General features: G+C 38.6%; 2 protein-coding genes across 2 annotated transcripts in view; one reads left to right on the top strand and one right to left on the bottom strand.

The window, feature by feature from the left end:
- Nucleotides 1-16,285, bottom strand: part of LOC136819953 (calcineurin-binding protein cabin-1-like) — a 96,037-nt gene that overhangs the window by 45,667 nt on the left and 34,085 nt on the right. The window contains exon 11 of the mRNA XM_067076188.1: nt 1,136-1,202. Coding sequence (XP_066932289.1) covers nt 1,136-1,202 — 67 coding nt within the window. The remainder of the gene's footprint in view (nt 1-1,135; nt 1,203-16,285) is intronic.
- LOC136819957 (uncharacterized) lies at nt 3,797-9,331 on the top strand. The gene has a single exon (XM_067076190.1). It carries the CDS (start codon nt 3,797-3,799, stop codon nt 9,329-9,331), a length of 5,535 nt encoding a protein of 1,844 aa, XP_066932291.1.

Below are 16,285 nucleotides of genomic sequence, written 5' to 3'. Positions count from 1 at the left end.
AGTACAATATGAGAAATATTTTACGAGTTCCGAGATTTTTCCGTACAATATTTTCCGAGCCTTTAGGCGAGCCTTTAAACTCGTTCCGGATTTTCCGTATATTTTCCTCGCCTAAAGGCTCGGAAAATATTGTACGGAAAAATCTCGGAACTCGTAAAATATTTCTCATATTGTACTCGCAACTGTCCGATAACTATTACATATCACAGAAATTTAGTCATTTCCAGATAAAAATAGTTAGACGCTTTCATTATATTTATGCGACTAACAATGCAACAATTGAATCGATAGAGGAGCTTGAAGATTGAAAAAAATTGTTTCTGGAAATTAAATCTTCTAAAATATTTTGTCAATTTGTCTTTATCGTGATATATGATTAATATCACAGAAATTTAGTCATTTCCAGATAAAAATAGTTAGACGCTTTCATTATATTTATGCGACTAACAATGCAACAATTGAATCGATAGAGGAGCTTCAAGATTGAAAAAAATTGTTTCTGGAAATTAAATCTTCTAAAATATTTTGTCAATTTGTCTTTATCGTGATATATGATTAATATCACAGAAATTTAGTCATTTCCAGAGAAAAATAGTTAGACGCTTTCATTATATTTATGCGACTAACAATGCAACAATTGAATCGATAGAGGAGCTTCAAGATTGAAAAAAAATTGTTTCTGGAAATTAAATCTTCTAAAATATTTTGTCAATTTGTCTTTATCGTGATATATGATTAATATCACAGAAATTTAGTCATTTCCAGATAAAAATAGTTAGACGCTTTCATTATATTTATGCGACTAACAATGCAACAATTGAATCGATAGAGGAGCTTCAAGATTGAAAAAAATTGTTTCTGGAAATTAAATCTTCTAAAATATTTTGTCAAAACAAGATGAAGAAGTTGAAGTTTTAGCATGGCGTTCTAGACAATCGAAACAAAGGCAAATCTTGAAGAAAGAAAAGATTATATGCAAACTACAATTTTGATTGTATTTTCTTCCCAAAAAGCTGCACATAAATTTTCATGTAACGGCCGTTCCTTCATCCTCAAAATCCAAAAATATTAAAAATGTTATATCTATTTTCGCCTAATCTTATTCTTTGTTGAAAAAGATTAAAAAGATTCTTACATATTCTGAATTCTCTTTGTTGGATTCATGATAGATGTGAAGAAGCACCTCACTGAAACAGTACCAGCTGAAAACAATAAAGGGAAAGAACATAGTGTGCACCCTCCGCCCCAGAATAGTGGGGAGTTTGGTGTTTTCGGTCGAAAATTTCCAGGTGGAATTTGGAAATTTTCAGGTTTTAGGTGGGAGAAACAAGTTAAGGTGGGGATCAATTTCTTTAGGTGGGATTTTTGGTGTTTTGGTACAAGTTGATGTTAGTTTTTTCTTATTTCTAAATTTTATATGTTATAAATTATTCTTTTACTATGCTAAACTTTTCTCCTTTTTATCATCGTTACTATTATTATTGTAAGAATTTTTGTTTCGTTCCTCGAAATAGTATAATTTTTCGCGGTGATAGCATTTTTAGCTGGGATCTGGGAGTCTGGATTGAGGGTGGGAATTTTAGGGTTAGGTGGGACCTGAATTTTTAGGTGGAACCTGGAACCCCCTTGCACACTATGAAAAGGAAGATATTATATTTCTAAAACTACTATTAAACCCGTAGTCCCCCGCAGTGAAAGCTTCCTTTTTTTCAGTAGTCTGTAACCAGATTTTTTTTGCAAGCTTATTTTGTCAAATAAAAGAAAAGAACAGCACTTTGGTATACCAATTATGATGTTCTATTAAAAGCCTGGCTACATATAAATCACTTCAGCCTTAAGCCCGGAGGGGGGGGGGGTATTTAGGTAAAATACTGGGTATAGCCATAAGGGTCCCTTTTTCACACCCTCGAAAGACCCACAAAACTATTAAAAGGCAAATGGAGTCTCTGTAAGGGTTTCAAGGTTACGAAAATCATAAATCGCCTCCCTCGAATGGGTGATAAATTCTTGAAAGAACTAAATTTTGAAATAAATTTTAACCAATGACGAGACTATCCTCAACCATAATCGGCGGAGAAACTCTGATGCTCGCAATCGTAAAAATGGCCTTTCAAAACCTTCCAAGATGTTCAAAGTCGCATCATTAAATTGTAGAACAACAAACCGACTCGTCTATAGTTGAACTCAATAAGCTCCTTTCATTCACAAACCATTGATATTACTTGTATTCAAGAACACAGATTTGTTCATAAACCTACAGACCCTGACATCGTTGCTCATAATCTTGGCCCATCTACACTGTTCACTGCCTGTTTTGGTTAAAACTCCCAAGTGCATAACGTCATTGAATTTGCTCTCCATTGGAGTGGTTTGGTATGATGGCTCTCCTGCCGGAGTAATTAGTGTTTTTTATTGCCTTTTTATATAGAAAACTTTGAACGCCTTTTTTTGACACAATTTTCTCTTTGACAAGACACAAGAAAGCTGTGAGAGAAAAGACGACTTTTTAGTAAGAAAATGTCATGTCTGACTTTGACAAACTGCAACTTTGATAGCGTCTGACTAGTTATCAAGTCAAGTCTTTTATTTGTTTTTGGGATAGTTTGCCGACAATATTTTGTAAGTATATTTCTGTCTTGTACATATTTTCCATGCTATTTTGTGCCATTTTTATCCTATTTTGACTTAGATTTTGGCTCAGACTTTGACTATAGCTTGTACAATTTTGACTTGTATATTTTTTGACTGACTAACCGACTACTAACATAGGCCTATGTATGTAAATATGTCAAGTTACTTTGTATAATTTTTTCTCGTGTTTTTAGCTTGAACGAATATAACGAACAAACAAAATCGTTACAAGAACTTTGTCAATCCCCTAAACAAAATTTCAAGAAAATATTCTGATGCGCCGAGGAGATAAGCGGTGGAGATTGTTGGACTGGAGTGTGGTTCAGGTATACCTTACAGCATTCGTTTCCCTCTCTCTCTGCCTGTCTTAGTTCCTATGGGCCCCTCAACAACAAGATTTGGGTGGTGAAGTCTAAGTTATTTCCGGGCTTCATCAGATCCGGACAGTCTGTTCCGGTCATCGTCTGTTCTGGGCATCGTCTGTTCCGGTCATTGTCTGTTCCGGGCATCGTCTGTTCCGGGCATCGTCTGTTCCGGGCATTGTCTGTTCCGGGCATTGTCTGTTCCGGGCATCGTCTGTTCCGGGCATTGTCTGTTCCGGTCATCGTCTGTTCCGGGCATCGTCTGTTCCGAGCATTGTCTGTTCCGAGCATCGTCTGTTCCGGTCATTGTCTGTTCCGGTCATCGTCTGTTCCGGTCATCGTCTGTTCCGGTCATCGTCTGTTCCGGTCATCGTCTGTTCCGGTCATCGTCTGTTCCGGACATTGTCTGTTCCGTTCCATCTGTTTCCGGTCCAGTTCCAAAACCGTTTCACCTGTTTCCGTTCCAGTTCCAAAGCTGTTCCGTCTGTTTCCGGTCCAGTTCCAAAACCGTTCCGTCTGTTTCCGGTCCAGTTCCAAAACCGTTCGTCTGTTTCCGGTCCAGTTCCAAAACCGTTCGCCTGTTTCCGGTCCAGTTCTAAAACCGTTCCATCTGTTTCCGGTCCAGTTCCAAAACCGTTCCGTCTGTTTCCGGTCCAGTTCCAAAACCGTTCGTCTGTTTCCGGTCCAGTTCCAAAACCGTTCGCCTGTTTCCGGTCCAGTTCCAAAACCGTTCGTCTTTTTCGGCTCATTCCTGAACATATCTACTCTGACTACTGATTCTGTTTGCATCAAAGACTGTTACAATGAGGAGATCAAATAGAATTGCAGGTCAACAACCAGCTGAAGATCCACAGATGTATGAGCTAAACAAACTCGTATCATTACGAAATTCCAGAAGAGCCCAGCTTTCTAGCCTCACAAGAGTCATTAACCAAATTCTCATTTGTCTCAACGAAGGAGATGTTCAAAATGCGTTTGTGTTACAAGAGACTATGTTGACAACGTACCTCAAGTTTAGAGCTACAAACACAGAATACATGTCAATGGAAACTGATCCAAAGAAGATCCAGGAGTGTGAAGAAAGCGAAAGAAGGGAGTCGAACCGGATAGCTGAAGTTGAAAGGGAAATTCGTGGCAGAACACGAGCATCGAGTGTCTATTCAAGCAGTCAAGGATCCAGTGAAAACAGTGCTCAAAGTGAATACGCTGGAAGTTGTGGTAGTGGTGGATCTGGTTATCATTCACCAAGCTACTTCAATGGAAGAAGTTCCAGTCCAAGATCAGAGAATATCCAGAATTTCAGATTTCCCAACCCATCCCCACCATCGGTATCTTCTGTGACAGCGAAGTCCCGCAGCAGCTTTCGCCGATTAAGGCAGATACCATCAAAAGTAGCCTTTTCAGATAGCTTGAGTCAATCTTCTGGTACATATGTCACCCAAAATCCAACTGCTGCTACAAAACCTCAAAAAACGTTCTTGCAGTCTATTGATAACTTCATTGATGATTTGGTTGAGGGAGAAGAGACTTGTCTTGCTGGTCTATCCAACCCTGTCACTGCTAGCGCAGCACTTCGCTATGAGTTTGAAAGTAAGACGTTACCAATTATCGAGCTAACTAAATTCAATGGAGATAGTGCCAAATGGCCTGAATTCATCGAAAACTTCAGTCGAAGAGTTCACTTCAAGTTGTCATTCACGGACAATGATCGGATAGAGAGACTGCTGAGTGTCCTCACAGGAGAAGCAAGAAAAGGTGTTGAGTGCATTGGGACATCAGGAATATTCTACGCCACCGCTTTGAAGTCATTAAAGAGAGACTTTGGCAATGCTACAGTGGTAACCCATGCCAAACTAAAACTTCTGCTGGATAAACCTCAACTGGTGTCAAATGATAGAGCAGCTTTGAAAAGGTTCCACCAACAATTAAAATCCACCTTGACTTGGTTAAAAAGGATTGGCAATATTTCCGCCATTCACTCAACGGAAAACTTGTCGAAGGCGGTCATTAGGTTGCCAGACAACCTGAGGAAGAACTTTTACAAGAAATCAAAGGACTTCGATGACACTGATCTAAGTCTGTTTAAGCTTGAAACATTCTTAGATGCCACGTTAAAGGAATTCTACAATCCAATAGCAGATATAATTGCAACTCAAGAAAACAAGAGGAGAGATAAGAAAGGTGGCAACAAGGAAAGCCAAAACAACTACATTGATTCTGGCAACGACAAGAAATTGAGCTGTTGGGTTTGCCAAAAACCACACAAGATATGGCAATGCGACGAGTTCCAAAAGAAAACAATCACTGATAGAAGGAAGCTAATCAACGAAAAGCGATGCTGTTATAATTGCCTATCACCAAAACACTCTGTCCGGGAGTGCAAGTCAAAAGTTTCCTGTCGACATTGCAAGAAACGCCATCATTCCTCACTACATGACCCCAACTTCGTCGATTCAAATGACACACCAGAAGTTATTGAATCCAACTATGGAAAATCAAACGTCCATACTTATCTTCAAGTCATTCCAATTGCTGTTTCAAATGGCGAAATAACAATCAAAGTCAATGCTCTTCTCGACACTGGTTCGGATACAACTTTGATAAAGTCGAGTCTCGCTTCAAAACTGAATCTGTCTGGAAAAAGTCAAACTATGAGGATTTCAAACGTCCTAACAAAGAAGCAGTCGTTCAAATCAAAGTCCGTCAATTTCACAATTTCACCAGCTTCCCAAAATCTCAATTCAGCCATCCCAATTCAAGATGCCTGGGTAGTCGACAACCTGAATGTAAGAATGCGACCTTACAACTTACCAAACTTAAAGAAACGTTGTGATCATCTGAAGGATATATCGATTGTCCAGCCTCTCAAGGGAGATGTCGAAGTTCTCATTGGTGCAGACACTCCGGAGGCCTTGCTTCACCTTGATTTTGTCAAAGGAAAATCGAAAAATGATCCAATGGCGGTAAAAACTATCTTTGGTTGGACACTCTTTGGAGGACGATCTTCTGAAAAATCTGTAACCGCAAACTTCCTATCTTTCGAGAAACTGGAGGCGAGTGTTGAAAGGTTTTGGCAACAAGAGTCTTATGCAACCACATCAATGTTATCACCTGCTCTCTTGACGAAGGATGAGAGGAGAGCTCTCACACTTCTCGAAAACGGTACCAATTTCGTCGAAGGAAGGTGTGAAGTTGGAATGTTGTGGAAAAGGGACAAAGTTCAGCTCGAGAACAATCGATTCCTAGCTGAGAAAAGGCTCCTATCAACAGAGAAACGTCTTGAGAAATTTCCAGAGATCAAAGAAATCTACCACTCAAAGATTGAAGAGTACATCACTTTGGGACATGTAAAGAAATTGTCAGATACAGAGGCGAAGTCAGTTTCGAACAAAATTAACTACATCCCACATCACTTTGTCCTGGAACCAAGGAAACCAGGAAAAATTAGAATCGTCTTCGATGCTTCCTCAAATTTCAAAGGCACTTCCCTGAACAAAAGTTTGCTACCTGGTCCGAACCTGCTCAATAATCTTGTCACCGTACTTTCGAGGTTCAGAAGAGGTCAAGTAGCAGTCATCAGTGATATTGAGAAAATGTATCACCAAGTCTTAGTTCCAGAAGAGGATCAAGATGCACTCCGCTTTCTCTGGAGGGATAAACCTCCAGACCCTATCACGGAATATAAAATGCAGGTTCATCTTTTCGGTAAGATCGACTCTCCATGTTGTGCCAATTGGGCGTTACGAAGCAGCATCACCCGTGTGGAAGGTAAAGAGGTTCAAGCATTCAAAGATCTATCAGAGGAGAATAAAAATAGAGTAACAGAAGCAGTGACTGAGGAATTTTACATGGACGATTTCCTTAGCTCGTTTGACAACACCGAGGATGCAGTAGAGACTTGTTTTAATGTCGCAGAAGTTGTGAAAGGAAGGAAGTTTAGGTTGACGAAATGGCTATCAAATGAACCAAAATTGCTGCAAGCTATGCCTACGGAGGACGTATCCCCAAAGATCACCAGTCGAGAATTGGAACATTTACCTCATGAAAGAACTCTTGGGGTATGGTGGGATCCATACAAGGACGAATTCTTTTTCAAAATCAAGATGAAGGAACATCAAAAAACCAAACGAGGGCTCTTGAGTTTTCTTAGCTCAATTTACGACCCTTTAGGATTCTTGGCTCCATTGCTGATTGCACCAAAGATCACTCTCCAATCAATGTGGAAGGAAAAAGTTGGTTGGGATGACCCTATTCCAGAGAGCTTGCTAGATACCTATACAGAATGGTTGTCTACATTGCCTGAATTTGGAAATGTCAAGGTACCAAGATGGTTTGGTTTTCCAATTGAAAGGGATGGTGTAGAACTTCATGTTTTTGCAGATGCATCATTGAAGGCATTCAGCTCTTGTGCTTACTTCAGAGCGGTCAAGGACGAAGATGTTACATGTTCACTCATCGTTGGAAAATCGAGACTCTCGCCAATCAAAGGAAACACCATTCCAAGACTAGAACTTCAAGCTGCAGTCCTTGCCTCAAGGATAAAACACTGTATCAACAGTGAGATGAGACTTCCAATCGACAAATCATTCTTGTGGTCAGACTCAATGGTGGTACTATCATACATACGTAATGAAGAGAAGAGGTTCTCAACCTACGTGATGAACAGGACAAACGAGATCCGAGAAAAGACAAATGTTCAAGATTGGAATTTCGTACCTGGAAAGTTGAATCCTGCCGATCTTGGGACAAGACCAATCACAGAAAAACCAGAAGACAAGCCAATTGACAAGTGGGTCAATGGTCCTGATTTTTTGAGACATCCTGATCTAATCAAATTCGAAGAGGAGGCAAAAGTTGACCCCCTACCAGAAGAAATCACGAAAGAGGCATCGACAGCTAGCATCCAGAGATTAGAGGATCAAATGACGGATGTCATCAGATGGGAGAAGTTTTCAGAATGGGACAAAATCAAACGAGCTCACGCATGGATCATGAAACTGAAAAGGAGATGGGTAGAATTCAAACGACACGGTAGCTCGGAGACAGATATGTCAATTCTGACCGCCAATGATCTTCAAAGAGCCAGCCGAGAACTATGCAGAATTTCTCAAGAAGAATCCAGAGCAAGTTTGTCCGCACAAAGACTGACGAATCTTCAGCCAACAAAGATGGAAGGACTTCTGTGTGTAGGAGGCAGACTTTCAAAAGCACTGTTACCTACCCAAGCGAAGCATCAAATCATCTTATCTAAAGAACATCCGATCAGCACACTCATCATCCGACATACACATGAGAAACATCATCACATCGGAAGAAACGCAACATTGTCCATCCTGAGGGAGAAATTTTGGATCACAGCCGCAAAATCAAAGGTGAGACAGATATTAACGAAATGCTTCTTCTGCAAAAAGGAGAGTGTCAAGACGAAACATCCACTGATGGCTGACTTACCACTTGAAAGAGTTGATTCCAGATGTCACGCATTCCAAAATGTCGGAGTGGACTACTTTGGTCCAATGCTAATCAAACAAGGAAGACGAACCAGAAGAACCACTGGTGCAGCAAAGAGATACGGTGCATTGTTCACTTGCATGACGACACGAAGTATACATCTCGAGCTAGCAGGTGACATGTCCACTGATTGTTTTATCCTAGCACTTAGAAGATTCAGGGCAAGAAGGGGTAACCCCAGGGTTATCCGAAGTGACAACGGGACTAATTTTGTGGGGGCAGAGAGAGAATTAAGGGAGGCACTCGAGAAATTAGACCAGAAAAGGATTACTAATGAACTTTCAGCAAACAACATCGAATGGAAGTTCAACCCACCCGTCGCGCCATGGATGGGTGGTGCCATGGAGTCCATGGTCAAGCTGACAAAAAGAGCACTGAGGGCAACGGTGGGTGACAGAATGTTTAATGAGGAGACTTTACACACCTTATTACTTGAGGTAGAGTCAACCCTCAATTCCCGACCAATTACACCTGTTAGTGACGACATAAACGATTATGAAGCCCTGACTCCAAATCACTTTCTTCTTGGTCGATCTGCACCAAATTATCCAATCATGAGCGAGGCATCCGGACTAAGGAGCAAATGGAAGCAAGTCCAAAAGGCACTCGCAACGTTTTGGTCAAGATGGGTGAAAGAATACCTGCCCTCGCTTAACGAAAGGTCAAAATGGACGAGCGAAACGAGAAACATGAAGCCAGGAGACCTTGTGGTCATCAAGGACACCTCAATCGCCAGACACAAGTGGCCGTTGGCACGAATCCAAAGCGTAATTCCATCAGAGGACGGCAGAACGGGAGCAATTTTAAACGAGCCGTTGGGAGGTTAGGATTACTGGAAGCTGTCCAGTGATCGTTGTCTTCGATGAAATGGTCTTAACGAGCGTGGTTCGAAATCCAGCTTGGTTGTAATTATGGTATTGTTGTGTTAAATTCTACTAAATGAACTTTGATATGAGTTAATCGCATTGGTAACTCAAAGAACTTTTACATGAAACGCAGTCTGCGTTTGTATGATTTGTTGGTCAAATGGCAAATGCTTGTGTGATGCACTGGTTGTTTGGAGAGACGCAATCTCTGTTGGGTGGAGTGTTTTGGTTAAAACTCCCAAGTGCATAACGTCATTGAATTTGCTCTCCATCGGAGTGGTTTGGTATGATGGCTCTCCTGCCGGAGTAATTAGTGTTTTTTATTGCCTTTTTATATAGAAAACTTTGAACGCCTTTTTTTGACACAATTTTCTCTTTGACAAGACACAAGAAAGCTGTGAGAGAAAAGACGACCTTTTAGTAAGAAAATGTCATGTCTGACTTTGACAAAACTGCAACTTTGATAGCGTCTGACTAGTTATCAAGTCAAGTCTTTTATTTGTTTTTGGGATAGTTTGCCGACAATATTTTGTAAGTATATTTCTGTCTTGTACATATTTTCCATGCTATTTTGTGCCATTTTTATCCTATTTTGACTTAGATTTTGGCTCAGACTTTGACTATAGCTTGTACAATTTTGACTTGTATATTTTTTGACTGACTAACCGACTACGAACATAGGCCTATGTATGTAAATATGTCAAGTTACTTTGTATAATTTTTTCTCGTGTTTTTAGCTTGAACGAATATAACGAACAAACAAAATCGTTACAAGAACTTTGTCAATCCCCTAAACACTGCCTCTGCCAAACGTAACGATCAATGTGCTGCTATTCATGGTGTTGGCATCGCCATTAACTCTAAACTTCTTCCCATTCTTTTATCAGTAAAGAAAATCAACGAACGTATTGTTATCGCAACCTTCCAAGGAAATCCCAAAACTGTCATCATTTCATGCTATTCCCCACATAATTCACTACCCGAAGAAATGGTTTCTGATTTTTACCATGATTTATGTCATATCGTTGATACGATCCCTCCCCACCATATGCTGATCATTGGTGGAGATATGAACGCAAGAACTAACAACAGATTTTCTTTGCACACTATAACCGACAGAAATGTTTTCCTACAAGATTTTACTAATCAATTCAATATAATCATTGGAAATACGTCCTTTCAGAAACCTACGGCGAAACTTTGGACATAGAGATCTCCAACAGGCTCACTGTCCCAAATCGACTACATCATCTATCGAAAAAGATGGAGAAACAGTGTCCTTGATTGTCAAGCATTTTCGTCTTCTCGTCCTGTTGGCAGTGATCACAGAATTGTATCGGCAAAAATAAAACTTAGCGTCCGTCGCCCTCCTCCTACAACTGTGAAGAAGTTATACTGGCAATATCTACCTAGGGACAAAAATCTCTCCAATCGTGTTGATAGTTCAATTAAAACCCAGTTTGATAACCTTCCAAGAAACCAACAAACTTACTCTTCGTTCGTCAAAATTGCCAACAAAATAGGTTCTCAACTTCTCCCTACAAGGGATCGTCCTCCTCAAACAAACTCTGCTGACGTTCACGATGTAGTAGTTGCTCGGAAAGCCATTTTAAGAGCATTACAAGGCGATCCGCTCGCACCCTTTCTTTTCGTCATAGTCTTGGATTACGCTCTTCGAACTTCGATTACTTCTAACTATGGTTTCACACTTAAACGTCGTCAAAGTCGTCGCTACCCAACTGAACGTCTCTCTGACTTAGATTACGCTGACGATATCGCTTTAATCGAAGACGAAATAATTGCTGCTCAAGAGTTGTTAACAGCTGTTGAAAAAGCCTGTCAAGACGTTGGTCTCTTTCTGAATGCACCAAAAACAAAATACATGCATATCAATCCCTCTTCGAACACACAATTAAACTCATCCGATGGATCCAAAATTGAACGAGTCGACGATTTTAAATATCTCAGGAGCTTCACTGACACCAACCACGACATGGAAGTACGTATCGCTCAAGCTTGGAGCACCCTGCATTCCCTATCTAATGTTTGGAAAGCTTCCATTAAAAGATCTACAAAAACTGATGTATTTAAAGCCTGCGTAGAATCAATTCTCCTCTACGGATCCGAATCCTGGTGTCTCAATGTCAAACGAAGTAAACGACTCGATTGAGTTTATACTAAAATGCTAAGGCGTATATACAATATTTCTTGGCAGCAACATGCTACGATCCAACAAATTTACGGCAATCTTCCCCGTATCACATCGGTTGTACGCCAACGGCGACTCAAACTTGCAGGTCATGTCTCAAGACATAACGAACCAGCCGGAAAATTGATAACATGGCTTCCAGATGCCCCAAGACGTGTCGGTCGCCCCTATGTCACCCTCAAATTGATTATTGAAGAGGAAACTGGTCTTGCCGGTAAAGATTTGCTAACAGTCATGTCAGATCGTCAAAAGTGGAAAAAAGACTTTGTCGATGCTTCACCTCACGGATGAATCAAGGCAAGGCAAGGCAAATTTTGAAAACTTTGGCTGAAATTTTAATACAGGTAATACAGGAAATAGAAGGAGAAGAAAAGAGTCCACATAGTTTGATATCCTCAGAGGGCACTCTACGACAAAATAATTCCCTTTAATTTATTTTTTTTCAATAAATTCTTAAGGCCTGTTTCCATCGATTGCGCGAGCGTGCACGCTAGGGTGAAATTTCCTAAAATAGCACATTGACATCATGAATTCAATTTCCATGTACACAAAATGTGTACGCTTTTGTGCTCTTTTCTACGCTGAAAATTTTTAACTTTTTTGAGCGTACATGAGCGCACATCTCAATCGATAATCTTTCAACCAATCAATATAGAGAAAAGCTGCTGGGTAAACATAAAAATGGAAATCATGGAAATGGAAATCAAACATTGATCGCACGGAGTGTGCGGCCAAATCTATTTTAAGAATTTTGACCGAGCGTAAACGCTCACGCGATCGATGGAAACAGGCGTTTAGCGAGACATTACAAAACAATATACGGAGAGAGAAAGAGATAAGAAATAACAACCCTTTTATAATGAAATTTATAAAAGCAATTAAAAAGGGTTAAAAAAATATAAGAAATACTTCAAAAGAACGAATATCAATTTATATCAAAAAGCAGTTGAAATTCAATTCTTCCCTACTAATTAATTTTTTTGTTCTAGCACCTTCGAAATACTTGTTTGTTATGAAACTGCGATGTAGACAGTTTCGATACTTTTGTATCATCATCAGGTCTTTCTGGCGACTGGCGTTTGAAAATTTGAGCTCATTCTTTGAGTTGTGCTGATATAGAGAGTATTTGACGTGTAAATACTGAAGTTTTTTAGCAAGCAGTTTTACTGTTTTTTTTTAACTTTTATCTTTTATTTATTTTTTAGACCTGATGATGATACGAAAGTATCGAAATATATTGTCAAGTAAAATAAAAATAAAATGAAGTTACATCGTTGATATTTCACTTCTGAAAACAGAATCACTTTCTATCTGTAAGTCACCTGTCCAGCTGGCCTCAAAATGATAATTTAATAATTAAATATGATCAACAATCTGAGATGTTTTGTAAAAGGAATGGAACATGTTTCATAGCTTTCTAAGGAAAACAAATAATCTATCAGCTGATATTGAATGGTAGAGCCAACAATGTCACCGTAATGAAAAACCAGTTATCATACTATTTGGTCATTATCAAAGTCAACTTTCATTCTTAAAGCAAAATAGTGAATTGCTCAACTCTATCAAACAAAATGTCATCGGTTTAGAATTACTACAGTTCCAATTAGACAATATAGCAGAATACGTCATAATGGTCCCAAAGCTACTGGTGATCACAGATTCCTATCGAAATTTGTTGAGTACTGATAATCCGAAGATCATGGCATCAATGAAAAGAAATAAATTTCCAAAAGAAATTAGAAAAGGGTTGATCAGTAAATCCTTTGCATTGTACCTTAACTATTTTATAAAATTGGCTCAATTTTCTAAAAGTAATAGTATAATAAAGTGGCAACAATTTTTTTTCAAACTACGCCAAGAAGAAGCCCACACTGACGTGAGATTGGCTAGACATATCAGCTTCAATTTCCCTAATCAAAAACTATATCACTCATATAATGCCAAGAGCTACGGGAAATCCTTCCAAGCGACCTTAGCGTCGATCGGCAGACAGAAAGAACTTGGAGAGAATATGTGTCCACATTTAGCTTGTGAACCTGGTTTTCAGAAGACATATGGCAATGTTACTGGTGGTTATACATGGAAATGTGAGTTTTGTCCTGTCAATCATATCAAACCGACATTTGGGAACACTCACTGCATTCCTTGTCAAGGTATACAGAGTATTGATAATGGGCTGAGAACCAAATGCATTGACCCTTTCAGAGAAGTACATCTTGAAATGGATTTTGAGCGCATAATTTGCAGCTTCATTATGTGCAATTGGATTAATAATGGCCCTTTTGTACATGTCAGTATTTACACTAAAGAAAGATACACCAATGGTTAGACTATCAGACTACCAACTGTCCATGGCACATATGACGTTATGCGGTCTTATATTCGTTGCAGATTTATGTGCCTTGTTAACTAAACCAACAAAGAATTGGAATTGTGTCTCAAGGGTGTTATTGGCGAGCGTGTTTTACGTTTTGAATATTGGTATAGTGTTTATAAAATCACAGAAATTACTCCAAGCTTTTTTAAGTCAAGTGCGCTTGACAGTTCAAGAAGCAAGACGAACAGTGGTGTTACAAGGTTTTATACTATTTCTTTTCCTTATTTTTGTGAACGGAGTTCTGGGTATTTTTTCTCAACAGAAGCCAATAAAACTCATTGAAATCAGAGACTTTCCTACCATAACAAAACAAAATATTTGTAATACTCAAAGACATGTGAATTTGGTTACAGGCTGTGCAATGGTGCTACAGGTGTTATGCTCTATCCAAGCTTTCAGAGGACGAAATCTACCAAGTCACATGAATGATGGCATCGTATTAATGTATACCACATTCACATTGACCATTGTTTTCAGTGCTAACTTTGCCATGGTGCATTTCCGAAAGTTAGTTGACAAAGAGGTTTTCCAATTCGGTGCAGTGGCATCAAACACATTGATTGTACTGTTTTTACTATATGGGCAGAAGGCATTCCGTATGTTGGCTTATCCAGACAAAAATACGAAAGCTTATTTCAGGGAAATGAGGATGGCAGATATGAAATCCAAAGCCAATGCGAGACTCAATACTGGTACAGAAATGGATAACAGATAATAAAATTATTTGAATAGACATTTTTCCCTCTTATCTTAAGATTAATAACAATACTCTTTCAGAACGTTAAATCTTAAATCTGCATTAAAATCTCTCGTAAACTTTGTACACATGCGCATGGCTGAAATCATATCTATTTTCAATTGAACAAAACTGCAAACGGAAAAAAAAGAAAAAGAAGACCGTGTGGATGGGACATCTATAAAAGGATTCTCGATTCTAAGATAAGTTAAAGGAATACACCGTTTAGTAGTGTTGACTGCGCACGCGTCCAAACATTTTTCAATTTTTTTTTATTTTAGCGACTGCTTGAAACCACGGGGGAGACCGTAAAAAAACGGTAGGTAAAAATCCAGTTCTCAAAAGGAAACCCAGCAGAGAAACGGTAGGTAAAGAACTCCTTTTAATCATAACTCCTTTTAATCATAACTTCTTTCCCTCTACATGAATTTTTGTTCAGGAGAGTTCCATAAAATTATCATTGATATCATGATCATATCAGAAAAAAATTGACTATGTTTTACATTCCTCTAACCTTCCACGGTACTAAAGTGCGCATTTTTAGCATCTGCGGTGGAGTACCGTGGAGATAGCGAGACTACTAAACGGTGTATTCTATACCAACTTTCATTTCACTGAAGTAAAATAACAGCAATGACGCGGATGCTAATTCCTGTACCTTTTATTGCATAAAAAGACGGCCAAAAGCTAGCATCCATTGAGACTTTGAAAACATTGATGACAAGATAATCTGACCAGTTTTAGAAGACGATATAAGGAGCAATTCCTTAGGCCCTTCTTAAGCATATGGTCTCGCTTTTTATTGCTACATGGATCAGCTTAGCTTGTCCAGCCAGTTTGTATCGAAGTTTATAAGGTATTGTGGATTCTTAAAACCATAAAATATTTCTTCTATTAGATAATGGCAAGTATAATTTCAAAGTTTTCAAATTTGCATAAAGGTCACTTATTACACATTATTGCATTTTCATCGTTGGACTAGTGATAAACATCAAGAAAAACACTGAAAAGTTTTGAAATAAAATAAATCAATGATTGCTAAAAATTAGACCATTGATTAGAATCAATACGATATTAAAACATTATTATTTAACTTTTCAATTAGCAAACTTACTATTAACAAAACATCCAATTCCAATCAAAACTTTATAAAAAGGGCCACAATATGAATTCAAAATCTTCCCTTTTCATTACCGAGATACTGCTGAAATTAAAATTGCTGCTTCAATTTTACGTATTTAATTGTTCCTTTATTGAACTGAAAAATTATACTGATGAATTTTGTCGAATTTCGGAAAACAAAACCAAAACGAGAATTTCTTTACAAATGTTAGTAGTCTTTTCAGGAAAAAGAAAATCCGAGGTTTTTTTTTTTAATATTAAAAGTTGAGACTCATTCCCAGACCTCGATGGAAAACCAATGATGGAAATTGAGCCTAGATAGAACAATTTTAAGATTGTTATGAGGGGCTCCTGATTGTACCTTTGGATAATCTAGAACATACATTATGGGTGATATCATGATCTTGTTTTAATAGTGATACTATTGCAGCATCAAAATCGAGAAAAATACGATATCCTTTAAACAAACCA

This window comes from Clytia hemisphaerica, unplaced genomic scaffold, assembly GCF_902728285.1.
Source record: "Clytia hemisphaerica strain Z4C2 unplaced genomic scaffold, Clytia hemisphaerica genome assembly, whole genome shotgun sequence".
Classification (NCBI taxonomy): domain Eukaryota; kingdom Metazoa; phylum Cnidaria; class Hydrozoa; order Leptothecata; family Clytiidae; genus Clytia; species Clytia hemisphaerica.
Note: the sequence above shows the minus strand (reverse complement) of the source record. Positions and strands in the feature narration are given on the sequence as shown.

Bases quoted from the DNA above. Each gene is read 5' to 3' on its own strand.
- LOC136819957 (XM_067076190.1), top strand. From the start codon at position 3,797: ATGAGGAGATCAAATAGAATTGCAGGTCAACAACCAGCTGAAGATCCA.